Raw genomic sequence first — 16,853 nt, 5'->3', positions numbered from 1 at the left:
TTTTGTCCTAAAATTTTAGATAGGTAGCAGCTGGTCCCAGGAATTATTTGAATCAGTGTTGTCAATTGGATCTTAGGACATTTATCTTGATCTAAAGTTGGATCTAATGTTCTGTGACTGTCTGCTTTGGTTTTCATTCTATAAAGTCAGCTGTTTTGATCTTCATGACACTTTCAGCTTTTCTTTGTGTACTTGAAGTATTTTTCCCTTTACCCCACATTTCACTTTTTTGTCTGTTTTTCACAAGTAGCTGCTGATCCCTTTTTCTTTCCACTGCTAGAATATTCTCTCCACCTCATTCTCTAAATTTTCCATTCCCAGTTGGCCTCCAAAACGTAAATTATTGTGTACATAACTTGCTCACTGGTTGCTGAAACTTACTCTGTGCTTGGACTAAACAAATGGCATTGATAGTGTATTTGCACATCTTAGTAAAATCTCACTTTATGAGATAATTGTGTCTAGCCCTACTTGCTGTGTTTATCTTTCATTAAGGGTATATATACAGAGATTTCTACAGAATTCCATCAGGTATATGGAATGCAAAGATCCCCCCCTTTTAAAATAAGTAAAAATATATGGTCTATGAGGCTTCCTTTTTCAAAAGCTTTTCTTTCCATCTTAAAATAATGGATAACATTTTATAAAGAGCATGGTAAAACACAACCTGTATAAAATTTGTAGTATTTGTCTATATTGAGTATATTTAATTACAATCTGCAAAATCAACAATCTTTTATGCTTTTTTTTCTGGGATAACATTTTTATGATAGTAATTTAGCATTTGTCACATGTCTTTCTAGCCAAAGGATTGTGATTTCCATGTACATAGATAGAATAAGAGTTTCTTTTGAGGTCTCAAAAAAGAGAATCTTATGAAGGTAAATGAACCTTTAAACTGCATCTCCAGGAATGGGTATAGTGTTTTAACAAATTATAAGATTTAACTTTAAAAAATTATAAGATTTGTTAAGCAAATCTTATAATTTAACAAATTATAAGATTTACTTTAACAAATTATAAGATTTACTTTATTAAGTGAATGTAAAAATAAAAGATTGATAGTTCCTAAAGAGTATGCATCAGTATAATACATAGAATTTATTATGTTTTACAGGAAAGGTTTTGAGTTGGGTAAAGAAATATTTGCAAAAGAGACCAAAAAAAAAAAAAAACCACAAACACAGAGGCAAAAACATAAAGCCATCCTAAAAATTCTTAAGCTGAAACTCTATACTAAACACACTTATATTCCAAAAGCCTCTCTATAGTACATATGAGTGCTATCTCTCAGCTCATGGACATTTAATATACTTATTGGGAAAGATTTGTGTTACGTTCTAAGTGTAAAACAATAAAAATACATTGTAAAGGTAGAGAAAATAAAGTTTTAATGATTAAACAAGATTTTCATCTTTGTTTTTAAAAGTCTTTAAAACAGGAGCTCCTGGGTGGCTCAGTGGGTTAAGCTTCTGCCTTCGGCTCAGGTCATGATCTCAGGGTCCTGGGATCGAGCCCCACATCAGTCTCTCTGCTCAGTGGGGAGCCTGCTTCCTCCCCTCTCTCTGCCTGCCTCTCTGCCTACTTGTTATCTCTGTCTGTCAAATAAATAAAATCTTAAAAAAAAAAAAGTCTTTAAAACAATACCGTAACCCTAGAATGTTAATGCTCTGGGTTTAGTCTTTCTCAAATACCTACGAATGTACTATAAATCTATTATTATGTCAGAATTATTGCTTTGTGGTCCATTAAGAGCTATGCAACTTTCTCTGCCCATCAGTTTATATTTAGGATGGATAGTACATACCTATAAATAGTGTGTGTGTGTGTTTGTGTATATATATGTGTATATATATATATATATACTTATAATATCTGTATTCTCACACAAAATATCAAGAAGAACCTATTTTATCCCATGATATTATCACTCTAAGATTTGTTCTATTTCTGACTTTACCTCAGGCCTTTGATATAACCTGCTTGACTGAACAAGTTTTAAATATATCAGCAATATCTGAGCAAAACTCATTTGAAATTTATTATCAGATTTGAAATTCCATCATACACCACAAATGTTAGAAACTGACATGCTCTTTTTTATAGTTCTTAATGATAATAAGTTTGCAATGAAAACACATTAAAAATAAGCCTAGTCCACTGATGGGAATATATTTAATGTATTCATTTTAGATGACTGATAATTCAGGGAGTACTACATGCAGAGTGAATTTATCAGGCATTTTGCTTTCTTCAATTAGCAATAATCGCGCCTCGGATAAACCTCATTGGCTACGATACTGCCACTGCGCAAAGCTAGGCATTTTGCTTTCTTATGCTGTTCTCAACTTTCTAGCAAGGAGCCAAAATTTCACCGTTTTCAATTTGGAACAGAAAAGCATTTGTAGCAGCTGTAGCTCTTAATTTGACATCTAGTTTCAGGTCATTTTCATGTAAATAGGAAACAATAGAGACCTGCTTACAATTTCCATAACAGGGATGCTTGCTTCAACTTTATCATTTTTCCTCTGGCAATTTTATTTTCTCTCTGTGGGATTAAAGGAGCCAATAATTGTTCACAGTTATTATTTTTCATCTTTATAAAAACTTGTTAGTTCCACTCTTTATTACTCAAAGTTTCCCAATATCTTGTATATTTCAGTCATACACACTATCCATTAATGTTTCTAGCTCATCCTTTCCTTAATCTGGAGTAGGTTAGGCAGGTCAGGCTTTCTATTTCTTTCTGTAATACATTTTCTCCAGGCTTTACAACTTCCTTTTCTACCTCTAAAAAAAATAGGAGGTGAAAATTTAGAATTGTTCCATTGACTACAACTGATGCCTTATTGAAAGGCAAGTCTGAGTTCTGATTTATAATGCTCCGAACATGCCCATATGTGTTACCAACTGGGGCTTCACTGTTGTAAAATGTAATTCTGTGCTTTTTCTAATAAATATATATTTTATTTCAAATTTCCTGTTCTGGGAGTGATGCCTACTTTATGCTCAAGCATAGATAAGCTTTAGTTCCATGTATTTTATCATCTGCACAGTAATTATCAAGTGTGTCTCAATGGGGAAAAATTTCATTTTTGCGTATATCCTTTTAAATATGTTGATTTATGCAGGTTAAGTTAAGTAGAAAGTTATTTTTGTGGGTCATTATTTCCATTTGTTTCCCTTCTACAGAAAAAAAAAAATAAGAAATCAGTCTTTTAAACATTTTGTTTCCTGGATCTTATGAACATACCAGCAAATCATGTACTCAATTGACTTCATCTCTGCCGTTGAATTTACAGTAGTTGATATAATGTTAGGGTTTTTTTTTTTTTCTTTTTTAAATGTGCTGCTTTCTTTCTTTCTTTTTTTTTTTTTTTTAAAGTAGAGACTTATCTGTGCTCTTACTTGTTTCTGCCCCAGTGATATGACAAGGACAGTGGAGATTTCTGGGGAAGGAGGCCCCTTGGGAATACACGTGGTGCCCTTCTTTTCATCTCTGAGTGGAAGGTAAGATGTTTTCTTTACATCAGAAGCTCGTGCTAATGAAAAACTTGACTTTAGCTCATTTTCCCAAACATGATTCAGAAGAGGATTAAATGTGTATCTCTGTTATTCAGACAGACACCTCAATATATACTTCTGTTGGCCACTTAAGTGTCAGAAACAAAGTCATTTACTTCTAAGATACAGTGGAAAAGCAATGGTATCAATTACCATTTCCACATTTGCACTTAATTATGCAGTATTTTCTTTTTTTAAACAAATATTAATTTATTCATTTATTGGAAAGAGAGAGAACAGGCATGAGGAGGGCAAGTAGAGGAAGGAGAAGAAAGAAATAGACCCCCATTGAGTGTGGAGCCAGACATAGGCCTCGATCTCATGACCTTGAGATCATGAGCTGAGCCAAAATCAAGAGCTGGATGCTTAACTGGCTGAGCCACCCAGGCACCCCTGAAGTATTTTCTTAAAGTGTTCTTGTCAGTGACATGTAGTAAACACAATCCTTAAGAAGGTTTTAACATACTGTTAGACAAATATTACAACTGAATTTTTTAATGTTCCAAAATACACTTCAAAAAGTGAAGGTGGTCATCCAAATTGATATTTCCTGATTCTGTTCAGGTATATGGAACTCAGAATAACAAATATTCTAGCACTGTAAGTAGCTATATCAGAAGCTATATATTTTCAAGATTTTAACTATAATGGTAGGGTACTATTGTGCTCTTTTGTCTAAAATAAGATGTAATCAATTAAAAACAGTATACCACCTCCTTTTGAAATTTTAAAAACGTTTAATTGCTAAATCCACAGTGGCAAATTATAATTTAGATGTCAGCGTTTCTTGAAATTCATGTCCATCTAACTGGATATAAAAGCTGTTTTACTGTTGGAAATTGAAGTGTGTGCCTGAGAGTTAATATTAGTACAATTACAACAACTTTACAAAACTAGTATTAGATATTGTATCACTGTTCAATAAGATGAGTGCCTTTAGCACTAGATTGATACTGACAAGAGCTATCTTAAAAGAAAAGACTTTCCTTACTGAGTTCCTACAAGTAAAAAGCAGTGATATGATTTTAATTAATATGCAAAATTTATTTTTCTTATATTAAATGCATCACTGAAAATTTCAGGCAGAATGCCTTATTTCAGCTTAAGAGAACAAAGTCCAGGAAAGACCATTAATTTTTTTTTCATGGTCATACGAAATCCAGATCCAATCCCCCTTACTCCATTGCTCTTTCTAGAGCAAAAATTTCCCAAAGGTTATATAGTATTAATTTACTGGTTCAGAATATTTATTCAACTCAGTCTGCCACATAGCAGGAAGGGCAGATTTAGTCATGATATTTTGGTTGGCATCATTTTCAGCAGGTAGCCATCTGCTACCTGTAATTGCAAAGTCATCACCTTTTTTTGCAAATAACATCTGATGCCAACCAAGCTCTTGCTGGAATGAATGTTCTCTAAAAAGAAATGAACTGAAAAGCCAGCGGCTCTTATTGTTTCATTTCCTGTACGTGTTAATAAGCGTGTTTATAAATGTTACGGGTTATGGCACAGGACAAGCTGAGGTGGTTTTTGATAGACAGGAAGAGTATTTACCCAGTTGTCATGAGAAATTCTAATGGCTTTTGGCAGAAGTGTGCTGATAGAGCTTTGTGAAATACCAGAGCGGTTAAATTACCAGGCCCTTTAGTTTAATGAAGCCGGAATAGAACACAAGATCATCCCAATTTCCAAAACATGAAGAAATGTACAATGTGACAGTCACCATACTTCATTTTCAATAGTTCGGAAAACAAGTTGACCCTGTAGACCAGAAATCACCTTCTCTTACATCAGATGAGGGAAATACACTAAAATGTATTGATTTCTTCCCTTCTCCTTCCTGGTTCTGACTTCTAGCCTAAGCCTTGAAGAATAGAACAAACATTACACTTGGATTCAGAACAATTGGATTTGAATCTCAGTGTTCTCTTTTATAACTTTGAACAAGTCCCCTAAACGTGCCTCTTGTGAATACCTACTTCATATCAAGGTTGTAGGGATTAAATGAGATTAAAAATGTGAAAACTCCTTGTAAAGCCCACAACATATGAATGTGTAAATTATCAGTATTATTAACATTTCAGCTAAAACAAAAAAGCCTGGTTCAGAAGTGAACTTTTATAAGTTCATGGTTAACTGTTCAGTAACTTGATGAAATAGTTGTGTAATTTTTTTTTGCTCTCCATTAGTATTATAGAAAGGAAATTTAATTAAAAAACATAAAAATAATATGGAAGTGGAGACATGAGCCAATAAAAGTTAAGAAGTAATGAGTACAGGCTGAAATAGCACACTTAACTCAACCCATGTGTTTAGATGCAACTGAGTATAGAGCGTGTCAGACAAGTGTCTGACTTCATAACGCCATATGGTTTCAGTGTGTGAGCTCAGGGGCTGGGGGTTGGTGAGTTAAGGTCATGGTGGTAGACTTAGTTCTTAATTTCCTTCCATTTATTGGTTTGTGTCATTATTTTAAATTAGAATTTACATTTAATTCTTTACTAAGACTACTGTAATTGACTTTGCTTCCAATTTCTATATATATGTGGGTGTGTGTGTATGTATGTGTATGTGTATATATATATATATATATATACACATATTTCAGAAAAATACTGCCACACCTGTTGTTGAATAGGAACTGTAATCTCAGTTAGAACACCCTGAGTACAATATTGTGGCTGCTGTACCAGATAAGGCTTCAGTGGATTCATTAGGCACGACAGCATTGGGTGTTAAATGCCATCTGTATGGAGGCCCCTTGGCGTGTACAGTCAGAATCAAAACAAATATACAAAAAACTGAGTTCCTACAAGTAAAAAGCAATTTTATTTCATTGACTTTTAAAAAACAATTAAGGTACTTTTGTTTTAGAATGAAATCTACTTGTTTTTCCAATAAAGATAGCATAATATACCTTAGTTTCCTAGTAAAGACAGCTAAATATGACAGAGAAGAAGGAAGGGATGGGAGAGAAATGACGAGTAATGTAAGGAGAGGCGATGTTTAGATGAAAATGCGAAGCTGGTGGAGTGGCCAAGGCCTGTGATGCAGTGGGAAGAGCAGAAGGGGGCAAGGAGTGGTTGGGTTAGTGTCTACATGATTATTAGAAGAAAAAGAAGTAATTACCACCCCTCTTATTCTGTAGGGCACTGGGTTTCAGCCTCCTCTATCACTGCTCATTAATGCAAATTAACTGGTTCCTCTGAGCCTATAATTCCTCAACAGCATTAATCTTTAACTCCTGAGAGCCTTGGTCCCAGATGAGACCACGACAACAGCCCACCAGTTTGGGACAGAGAGGAAAATGAGAGATTCTTTTCTGAGCCTTCTTGTACTGGGCTGGATAAAATCGAACTGGAGGGAATGCATCCCTTCTATGGAATAGAGAAGGCAGGCGTGGTTTGTTGCCAGGGACCAAACTAATAAAATCAGTCAGTTTTACATTTTACCAAAATTACCTCTGACACATGGGTTTTACAGTTGAGCTTATTCTGTCAATAAATTTTTCATGGAAAGTTAGGTTATTTAGATCAGTGAGGTTCACATAGCATACTCCAGCTGTAATATGCCAGCGAAATTGCAACCCAGTGGCCTGAAAGAATTAATTCATCTCCCAAAATGTGAAATTAAATCCTAGGGAGTAACATTACATGACTGATGATGTACTGAATTAAATTAAAGGAAGACTTGAATGCTTGTTAAAAAAATATCGCTTACATAAACTAGTTTATAACCACATGTGAGCCTCCTAATGGATCATGTTATTGTGAATCCACCATAACAAAAAAAATCCAAAATGTGAACTATTCGAGAGTTGTTTAATTTAAGAAAGAAACACTGTTTCATTCTATTTCTTCTTCTTTTTCCTCTCCTTCTTTTGCATGTCAAGTAGCTCAATTTTTAATATTATATTATGAGATTAAGGTAGGATTAGGATCTCAAAAATATTAATTTGAATCTCAGATCCTTTATCAAATAGTAGCTTTGGCCCCTCTTCTCTTCCACACAGAGTATGTTCAATTTACTAATCTCTTACAGGAAAGACAGCAGAACACCCCCCCACATGCCTCTGACCCTGAGCCATCCTTACCACAGGGGGCGTGACTCACTCTCCCCTGCATCAGTGCCATGTACCCGTGGGAGCAGAGACCTGAGGACCAGGGCAGGTGTCCCTCTTCTTGCCATCTTCAGATGACAGGAGCTCATTAAGTGAATGGGGGGCCCTGAAGGCAGAGCCCCTGCTGGGTGGCTGCTCCAAACAGGAAGACAGTTTTCTTCTCTACCTTCCTTAGAGACTGTCCTCTCTCCATGGCTCATCCTGCTGTTCCCCCATAAGATGTTCTCATATTAGATGGGAGATTTAATGCAAACAGGCTGTGTGATCACATAGGAGGCCCGTATGCAAAGAAGAAAGACAAAGCAGAAAAATAGGAGAATGAGGGACAAGGAGGTGGCTGTCTCTCCCACGCCCAGCAGAGTCCTCTTGGAGGACACATCTGTCTTATTCTGGGGACACAGCGAGGGCCCTGACATGCCACAAAAGGAAGGGAAATTTCTCATCTGAGAACTAGCTAAAACACATCCAAGTTTGATTTCTTACAGTTTTTGGTGTAGATACTACTGAAATGCCACAGAATCACATGCACACACCAGGCATTTCGTTATTGCTGTAGTCTTTCTCCTTCTTTTTTTCTCAACTCCTCCCCTCCCGACTCTCAGCGGCAGCCGCCGGCTGTCCTCTCTGAATTGTGAGTCTTACTGGTTGAAATTGCAGACGAGTCTTCCCAGCGCGCCCCCCCCCCCACCCCCATCACCTCTCTGTCTCCCTCAGAAGCCGTGAGTGTTGGGTGTGCTGCTCCTGTGTGATTAGATGAAGTCCAGCAACTGGTGTTCAAGGCCCCTCTGTGCGGCTCTGGCCTCCCCAGCCAGTGTGAGCTCCCCATACAAACACGCAGGGTTCAGCCTGCCCCCCACTCCGTGTCTGTTCTCTCTCTCCTCCTGTCCAAATCCTACTCACTCTTCAGATGCCGTTTACGTCCCACGTTCTCCCCCGATCTCCCATTCCTCCATCCTGAGCGCTGGAAGTGCCCCGCATGTACTTGATTCAGGGGCACCACCTGAATGCACCAAACTGCCTTTTAACCTGAGTAATATGATCTGTGCGTAAATATTTGCTTCTTCAAAATGCAGATTACTAGAGCAGGTAGTATGACTGCAAAAAACTCTGGTGACTGTCTAGTCCTCTTCCATCATTAAGCTTCAAATTGTCTCGGCACCACTCGCACCTGTTACAGTCAGCCTGACGCCCTTCTCCGAACCGGACGCCTCTGTGTCCTCCCTTTCACTGAGCTGCGGTGGCCTTTTCTAAAAATACCGCAGGCATGGCCGTGGAGGCCTGGCTCCGTGTGCTCTGGTCGGTGTTTACGTCTGTCTGTCTCGAAGGCCTTTTTTTCTTTCAGTGGATTTTTTTTTTTCACTAAGGATTTAAACAACAAACAGTTGCCTGACTATAAAGCATAATTTCTTTCATAAATAGAAACCAATACTCAGTTCTGAACAGTTGTGAGTGGAGAAAAATTAGCATATTATTATCCAGTAATTCTGTTTCAACCTCAATTTTGCATTTAGGATTCTAGGACTCTTCATCCGCGGCATTGAAGAAAATAGCAGGTCCAAACGGGAGGGACTATTTCATGAAAATGAATGTATTGTAAAAATCAACAGCGTGGACCTCGTAGACAAAACCTTTGCTCAGTAAGCATTTTTTTTCCATTGTTTTATTTACTGTATTGGTTGCTGGCATACGTACAGTCATTATTGCACTCTTGATGATCAGAATTGTTGGTAAGACTTTTCTGGTCAGTCCCCTCTGAATGACTCCAGGACATCCATTCCCAAAGGCATCGTATGTGTTATGGAAGGTGGCCCGCACTTGTCCCCGGCGGCCCCAAGAACAGGAGGCTGCAGAACACAACAAGCCTCCCCGCCTGGTTGTCTGTTTGGATCATCCTTGGATGAGTTTGTTTTGCTCGGGATACGGGTCAGTTAGGCTGGTCTTTAACGGCTCTTTTCACAGACTGTTAGTTCAGCTTATTAATTAACTAGCTCTGTGTCAGCAGTCTTCCTTAAACTGAATGGCCATGAGAGATGTCTATGAAAACTCACTGAGAAATAGTAACAAATGAAAAAAAATTAAAATATTCTCCCTCAAGTAATCATTTTTCTGCATGTGCGAATGTTATGGGATGAGGTTCTTAGAGCTAAGAATAGCGTGTGCGGCAGTCGCATATTTTTTTAAACATATGTTGGCATTGCAGTGGGGCTCTGGAACAAGGGAATAAATACTAATTACTACTCCTTAGTAATGACCACCAGCTTCTCTTGTTTCTGACCAAAACAATGCATCATATATATTCTTTGTAACCATTCTTTGTCAATATTTCTATGTTTGGTTGTGGAGGGGGTGTGATTGAGGGGGAGGGTGAATGGTTGTGGGTGAGAAGGGCTGTGGGCACTGACTGCTTAAGTGTGGAAAGAAATGAAAATGGAAAAATCTATTTCTTCAAATCATAATACCACAGTAATTCATACAAGGACTTGATAGGTTTGTGAGGGGAAAACTGAGGCTCATAAAAATTCAGTATGAAGGTAATGTGGAGTAGAAGCTAACTCCCAGTCAGGGAACTGACCAGAGGAGTTGGGCTACCTCTGTGGGATCTTCTTCCCTTCCCCTACCGGCATGGAAAGTAAGTACTTTATTCAGTAAGGTTAGGGGTTGGGGGGAGGGACGTATCAGATAACAGTTGGAATTATGATTTGTAATTATTTGATGTGGCTGCTTCTGACAGAGACCTGAAATAAAGGCACCTTGAACAAGATTAGTATTTCCCCCACCAGGGACAAGGAAGTGTGGAGGTGGCAGTCCCAAGTTGGTGGGGCAGTTCCACAAGCATCAGCCAATGGGGCCTGTCCCTTCTTTCTGCTGTGCCATCCTTACTAAGTGGGTACTCTCTCTAAGTTGTGTCACAGTTACCAGATAGCTGCTGGGGTTCTGAGTTTGGAGAAATGGGAGAAGAAAGCCCTTTCTGGCTCCCAGCTTTCCTGTAACCCTTCTCTGTAAATCTCATCGGCAAGAAAGGCTGGGAAAAGTAGTTGTTTTACGTAGTCATGAGGCATAAGGATGAAGGCGAGAAATGGTAGTAGGGAATCTGAGGAAAAACACCAAGTACTCAGACAAAAAAGGAAAAAATACAGGTACTCTGTGATAGACTAACAGGGAGGGTACATACTGGATTGATAATTCACTATGACACTGGGCACAGCCAATGCACCAAATGTCTTCACGAGAAAATGTTTGTGTCAGAATTGAAATTCTGGAACACAACCCATTTTAGAGAGGACCTGTACTTCAGAACAGACCCCTAAAAGGAACTGGTATTCTGATCAATACTACAAGAGGATCTTTTCCATTTAAAAATAAAGTTTGCTTTTATACTTACTTAGGAATGCCTTCTGGATGGATTTTCTGATTTAGAAATACTTAAAAGCCGTGGCTCATTGGACGAGTTATCTAATCACTCTGAGTCTCTGTCTCCTTGTTTTGCAAAATAAGAGTGAATTGTACCTCCTTAAGACGAAATGAGAAGTTGGAGGAAGTCGTTAAAAAGATTCGAGGGGAGAACTGTGCGTGTTACTCATGCGTGCGTAGCCCAGTGCCAGGGCGCCTGGTGGGCCAGTCGTAAGTGGTAATCCGCATTTCCTGGGCAGTCATCCTGGTGGGAACAGTAACGGTTGCTCCGATGCCGCTCCCGTGGCCGTGACGTGGGGTGTTGTCGGTGGCATGCTAGAACGTAGGATTGTTATATATTTACTAACTCTCTTTGAAGGGCTCAAGATGTCTTCCGTCAGGCGATGAGATCGCCCAGTGTGCTCCTCCACGTGCTTCCACCTCAAAACCGTGAGCAGTATGAAAAATCAGTCATTGGACCGCTTAACATTTTTGGTAACAGTGATGGCGTTTTGAGAACCAAGCCACCGCCTCCTGTCCATGGAACAACAGGAATAAAGACCATAAGTGTCCCAGGAACAGGGGGTCCTGAAGAGGGTGCTTTGACCTCTCTGCAACAAAGCAAGAGCCCCCGGGTACCAAGACTGGGTAGAAAGCCATCCTCTCCCTCCCTCTCCCCTCTCATGGGGTTTGGCAGCAAGAAGAATGCAAAGAAAATTAAGATTGACCTAAAGAAAGGTAATTATTAAATTATGCTTAATAGCATTCTATTATTGTAACATGTAAAATTGGTTAAGAGAAATGCATTAAGGCTCATTTCGTTAATTCTCCCTTCATTTAATTGTATTGAAGAATAGATTTAAGTAGGTAACTTAAATCTTTTGAAATTGTACCGCTTTCTTATTCTTCTGGAGAGTATAGATTATTTGAAACAAACAAACAAAAAATGATAAAGACGTGTTGGAAAATGGAAAGAACCATTGCAACCTGGAGAGAAACACAGTACTAAAGAAGCACTGAAATTCTTTTGGACCCTATTTGGAGCAAGATTAGTGAGTTTTGTACCGCCCTTTAGGTCAAGTCTACAAAGTGCATATGTGTTTCTGGTTCTCTAAGTTGCTTTTATGCCAGCAAAGCATTTAGTCCTCAAAAAGTAAACATGCGATAATTATAATTGATAATTATTATATATAATTATATAATTGAAATTTCGCTAATTCAACATTGCAAACAGTTTTTCAAAACATACTTAATTTCGAAAGCATGTATAACCTTGTCTTCATCTTTTCCAATTTTCTATGCATTTCAGATCCAGCTCAATGAGACTAGGACATGTGTATACATGCATGTTTCTCCAATATTATACATACATAAGCCTTCCTGTACTTCTGTGCTTTTGTTTGTTTGTAACCTCCTCATAATCCCTACCCCCACTGCAAACCTTCTGCAATCCGATGTGATTTTCAAGACTTGATTCAAAAGAAACCAAAAGCTCAAATTTTTGTCTGAATTACTACAGAATTTAATGATTACAAGGTAGTTTTAAAATACTTACATATAAAAAACAAATAACATGCACCTTTAATTAGGGTATAGTGGTTATTCTGAAAGATCCTCTGGTCAGAGTTTTGTCCCCCTTAAGAATTCTGTACTGAGGGGTGCCTGGGTGGCTCGGAGGGTTAAAGCCTCTGCCTTAGGCTCAGGTCATGATCCCAGGGTCCTGGGATCGAGCCCTGCATCGGGCTCTCTGCTCTGTGGGGAGCCTGCTTCCTTCTCTCTCTCTGCCTGCCTCTCTGTCTACTTGTGATCTCTGTCTGTCAAATAAGTAAAAAAAAAAAAAAAAAAAAAGAATTCTGTACTGAGAAGAAACTGTATTGACTAGGAGGCACAAATTCATCTGTGTGCTTAGCCATTAGGCTTTAAAAAACAAAAAGTTATTTATTTATTTGAGAGAGTGAGTGAGCATGTGCATGTTCATGCATGAGTGGGGGAGGGGTAGAGGGAGGGAGAAAAGAGAATCTATAAGCAGACTCCTCTCTGAGCAAAGACCCTGATGCAGGGCTTGATCCCAGGACTCTGAGATCATGACCTGAGCTCACTTAACCAACTGAGCCACGCAGGCACCCGTAGGCTTTTTATATAACTGTATCAGTTATGTTTTTTGTACAAATTATCCAGCTACGTATAAGACATGGGGTTGGGTGCTTTGAGGATAGATAAATCAGACATAAAAGGTAACCTTAAGAATCCATCAGAGGGGCACCTGGGTGGCTCAATGGGTTAAAGCCTCTGCCTTCGGCTCATGTCATGATCCCAGGGTCCTGGGATTGAGCCCCACATCGGGCTCTGCTCCGCGGGGAGCCTGCTTCCTCCTCTCTCTCTGCCTGCGTCTCTGCCTACTTGTGATCTCTGTCTGTCAAATAAATAAATAAAATCTTAAAAAAAAAAAAGAATCCATCAGAAAAATCTTGCCATTTGCAATGACGTGGGTGAAACTAGAGGGTATTATGCTGAGTGAAATAAGTCAGTCAGAGAAAGACAATTATCATATGATCTCTCTGATATGAGAAATTTGAGAGGTAAGGTGGGGGATTGTGGTGGGTAGGAAGGGAAAAATAAAACAAGATGGTATCAGGAGGGATCCAAACCGTAAGAGACTCTTAATCTCATGAAACAAACTGAGGGTTATTAGGGGGTATGGTGTGGGAGTAGGGAGAGGGTGGTTGGGTTATGGACATTGGAGAGGGTATGTGCAATGGTGAGCACTGTGAAATGTATAAGCCTGATGATTCACAGACCTGTACCCCTGGGGCAAATAATAACATTATATGTTAATAAAAATAATTTAAAAAAAAGAATCCATCAGAAAGCCTTGAATGCAAAAATAAAGAATACGCGATCACAGTTGTATTTTGGGAAGATTAATCTGACAGCAAAAAGGTACACTGAAGGAGAGATCCAAAAACAAAGGATCATTGCATCTGCCTAAATGTAATATGTATGCCTTGCCTGCTGACTGGATATAGGAGAGGAGAGAGAGAGGAATTGCAAGTGGCTTGTTCAATGGAGATACCATTACTAAAAATTAGAATTTTTAGTAGATAAATATACGTAAAAAGACCAGGATCTGAATTGGAGCAGGAGATTCATAGTGAAGTTTGAAATGCTGGTGAAAGTGTGTGCATGGTCCTGTCAAGCAAGCTAACACCAGCAAGATTAGGGTCAACAAGATTCAGGTGTCATCCATGGGGAGCTGACAGTTGGAGCTGGGAGCTGGCCAAGGCAGAGAATCTGGAGAACAAACTGTTCTAGGGCAGATCCTTGAATATCTTTGTTCGTGTGGGAGAATAGTGGGTAGGAGACAGTGGTAGACATGATGTGATCAGAGAGTTAGGAAAATAATCAGAAAATACAGACATGCAAACTAAAGAGGGGGCCATTAATTTCAAGAGAACAATTGGTGAGAAGTGTCAAAGCTAGAGAGAGGGACAGATCAGAAGAGGAAAAATTAGTGGATGGGGTCATGAGTAGGTCATTGGTGGTGGAAGACTGAAGAAGTAAGATTGCAGTAAGGATTCTTTAGGGCAGAAATGTTCAGATAAAGTGAAAACCACCTACTGGGAGAGAGAGAGATTGAGATGCAAGAGAATGGGACAGCAAGAGTGAGGGAGGGAGCAAGGGGATGCAGGCTAGGAGGAATCCAGGAATCCAGGCCCAGGTGGGGGGAGGGGCAGGTTGGCTAACTGAGTGAACGCCTGACAAAACCCATGTCAGAAGGCCTTTGGCTGCTCATGGTTTACCGAGAAATCGATCTCCTGAGTTTATGGATAACATGTGCCATTTCTTCTGGGGCCTCCATAAACGAAAGTGTTACACATCTGCATTGGGCCCTAAAATTCACTTTGAAACCATCATGGCCTGTCAGGAACGATAATCTGTATTTGCAACCAGAACAACTGAAGTGAATTTAAAATATTTGCTGGAATGTAAACATTTTACTTATTCTACATTAGTCTAAATTAGGTAGAATTTTCTGTCGGTTTCTACTTAAGGTGACCATGCGTTTTCCTGGTCTTACACACTAGGCCCTGAAGGACTGGGTTTCACTGTGGTTACCAGAGACTCTTCCATACACGGGCCTGGTCCCATTTTTGTAAAAAACATTTTACCAAAGGGAGCAGCAATAAAAGATGGCCGCCTACAATCAGGGGACAGAATTTTGGAGGTAAGAATTGGAATTAATATCTTCAATAAAATATGTTTAAATAAATATGTTGCTATTTATGTTTTGATATAATATATTGAAAACTTATCACTTGTAGAAAAGATAAGGACTTTAATTATTTAAAAAATTAGTTAATGGGAAGTCTAACTTCTAAGTTCCCCGTAAGGTCAGTGATAAAAGCACAAGTAACACTGCAAACTTTTCCCTGTCTTCTCTGTCTTACTTCCACCTCTTAGGATCCCTGGGGAATTTGGATCAACTCCACGAATTTGTCATAAATGCAATTAGGGCTAAGAATTTCCGAGTCATAGGGACGCCTGGGTGGCTCAGTTGGTTAAGCAGCTGCCTTCGGCTCAGGTCAGGATCCCAGCGTCCTGGGATCGAGTCCCACATCGGGCTCCTTGCTTGGCAGGGAGCCTGCTTCTCCCTCTGCCTCTGCCTATGCTCGCTCACTCTCTCTCCCTCTCTCTCTCTGACAAATAAATAAATAAAATCTTAAAAAAAAAAAAAAAAGAATTTCCGAGTCATAGCCAAACTCTGGTAACAATTTCTTTAAACTTCTCCTCGGGATGGGCTGCCTGTCTCAGGTTGATCCATGCCTAAAAAGAAGTATCTGGAACTACCCAAAGCAAGAGGCTTTTCCTCCAAGTAATTTTGTTTGATAGCATTGTCTTCTTGGCTAAATACATATTGTCAACTTACCTTTCAAGAAATCTTCCTCATTGAAACTGACTGGTTCTATTTAACTTTCTCATGGCACGGAAGCAAAATTATAGATTTTCATATGGTTCTAGATTATAAAAGCAGATATATCAAAAAATGACTAAAATAGCTCTAAATTCTAATTTCTAATAATCTATGATATCCGGGAGACTATAATTTTCTAGACATGGAGAACACTGTTTAACTATAACAAAAGACTCCGCTGCCAAAGGAATTTGCCATGTGATCATGATCCTTTTTTTTTGTTTGTTTTTTTTGTATTAGGCAGAAAATGGTGCCAGTTCAGCATCTGAAATCCACTTCTTTCCTATTTAAGGAATTATTTTCTGCTGTCAGTTTGATGTCCCCCTCATAAGAATGTGATATCTTAGGAGAAACTGCTTATACTAACTACTGTCTATCTGAAATGATCTAGCACCATAATAATGATGGTCAGTGTAGTACTGGTACTTTGAACATGGTTGGTTTGGGTCCCTGTGTTCAGTTTTCATCTTTTCAGAGCTTTATTGATTTTAGGGGCCCATTTGCTACTTACTTTCAGAAACCATCTAGCATAGAAGGAGATGGAGAGTGTTGTAATCTGTTCATATGACGGCATCCATTAGGTAAATGGCAGAGATGTCACTGGGCGAACACAGGAAGAGCTTGTGGCCATGCTGAGGAGCACCAAGCAAGGAGAGACAGCATCGTTGGTCATCGCCCGTCAAGAAGGGACTTTTCTTCCCCGAGAGCTGGTAATGTTCAGGTCACAGTCTCACTGAATCTTCAATGCAGAGTTTAATATACCCAGTGAATTCATAGAAGCTGAGAGATAAGCTCTAAGTCGCAGGT

General features: G+C 39.0%; 1 protein-coding gene across 1 annotated transcript in view; it reads left to right on the top strand.

Moving 5' to 3' along the window:
• Positions 1-16,853, top strand: part of PARD3B (par-3 family cell polarity regulator beta) — a 1,039,321-nt gene that overhangs the window by 560,845 nt on the left and 461,623 nt on the right. The window contains exons 6-10 of the mRNA XM_080799276.1: positions 3,424-3,510; positions 9,196-9,321; positions 11,454-11,812; positions 15,160-15,299; positions 16,628-16,756. Of these exons, the coding sequence (XP_080655402.1) occupies positions 3,424-3,510; positions 9,196-9,321; positions 11,454-11,812; positions 15,160-15,299; positions 16,628-16,756 (841 nt within the window). The remainder of the gene's footprint in view (positions 1-3,423; positions 3,511-9,195; positions 9,322-11,453; positions 11,813-15,159; positions 15,300-16,627; positions 16,757-16,853) is intronic.

The sequence above is a fragment of the Martes martes genome (assembly GCF_963455335.1).
Source record: "Martes martes genome assembly, chromosome: 3".
Lineage (NCBI taxonomy): Eukaryota > Metazoa > Chordata > Mammalia > Carnivora > Mustelidae > Martes > Martes martes.
Note: the sequence above shows the minus strand (reverse complement) of the source record. Positions and strands in the feature narration are given on the sequence as shown.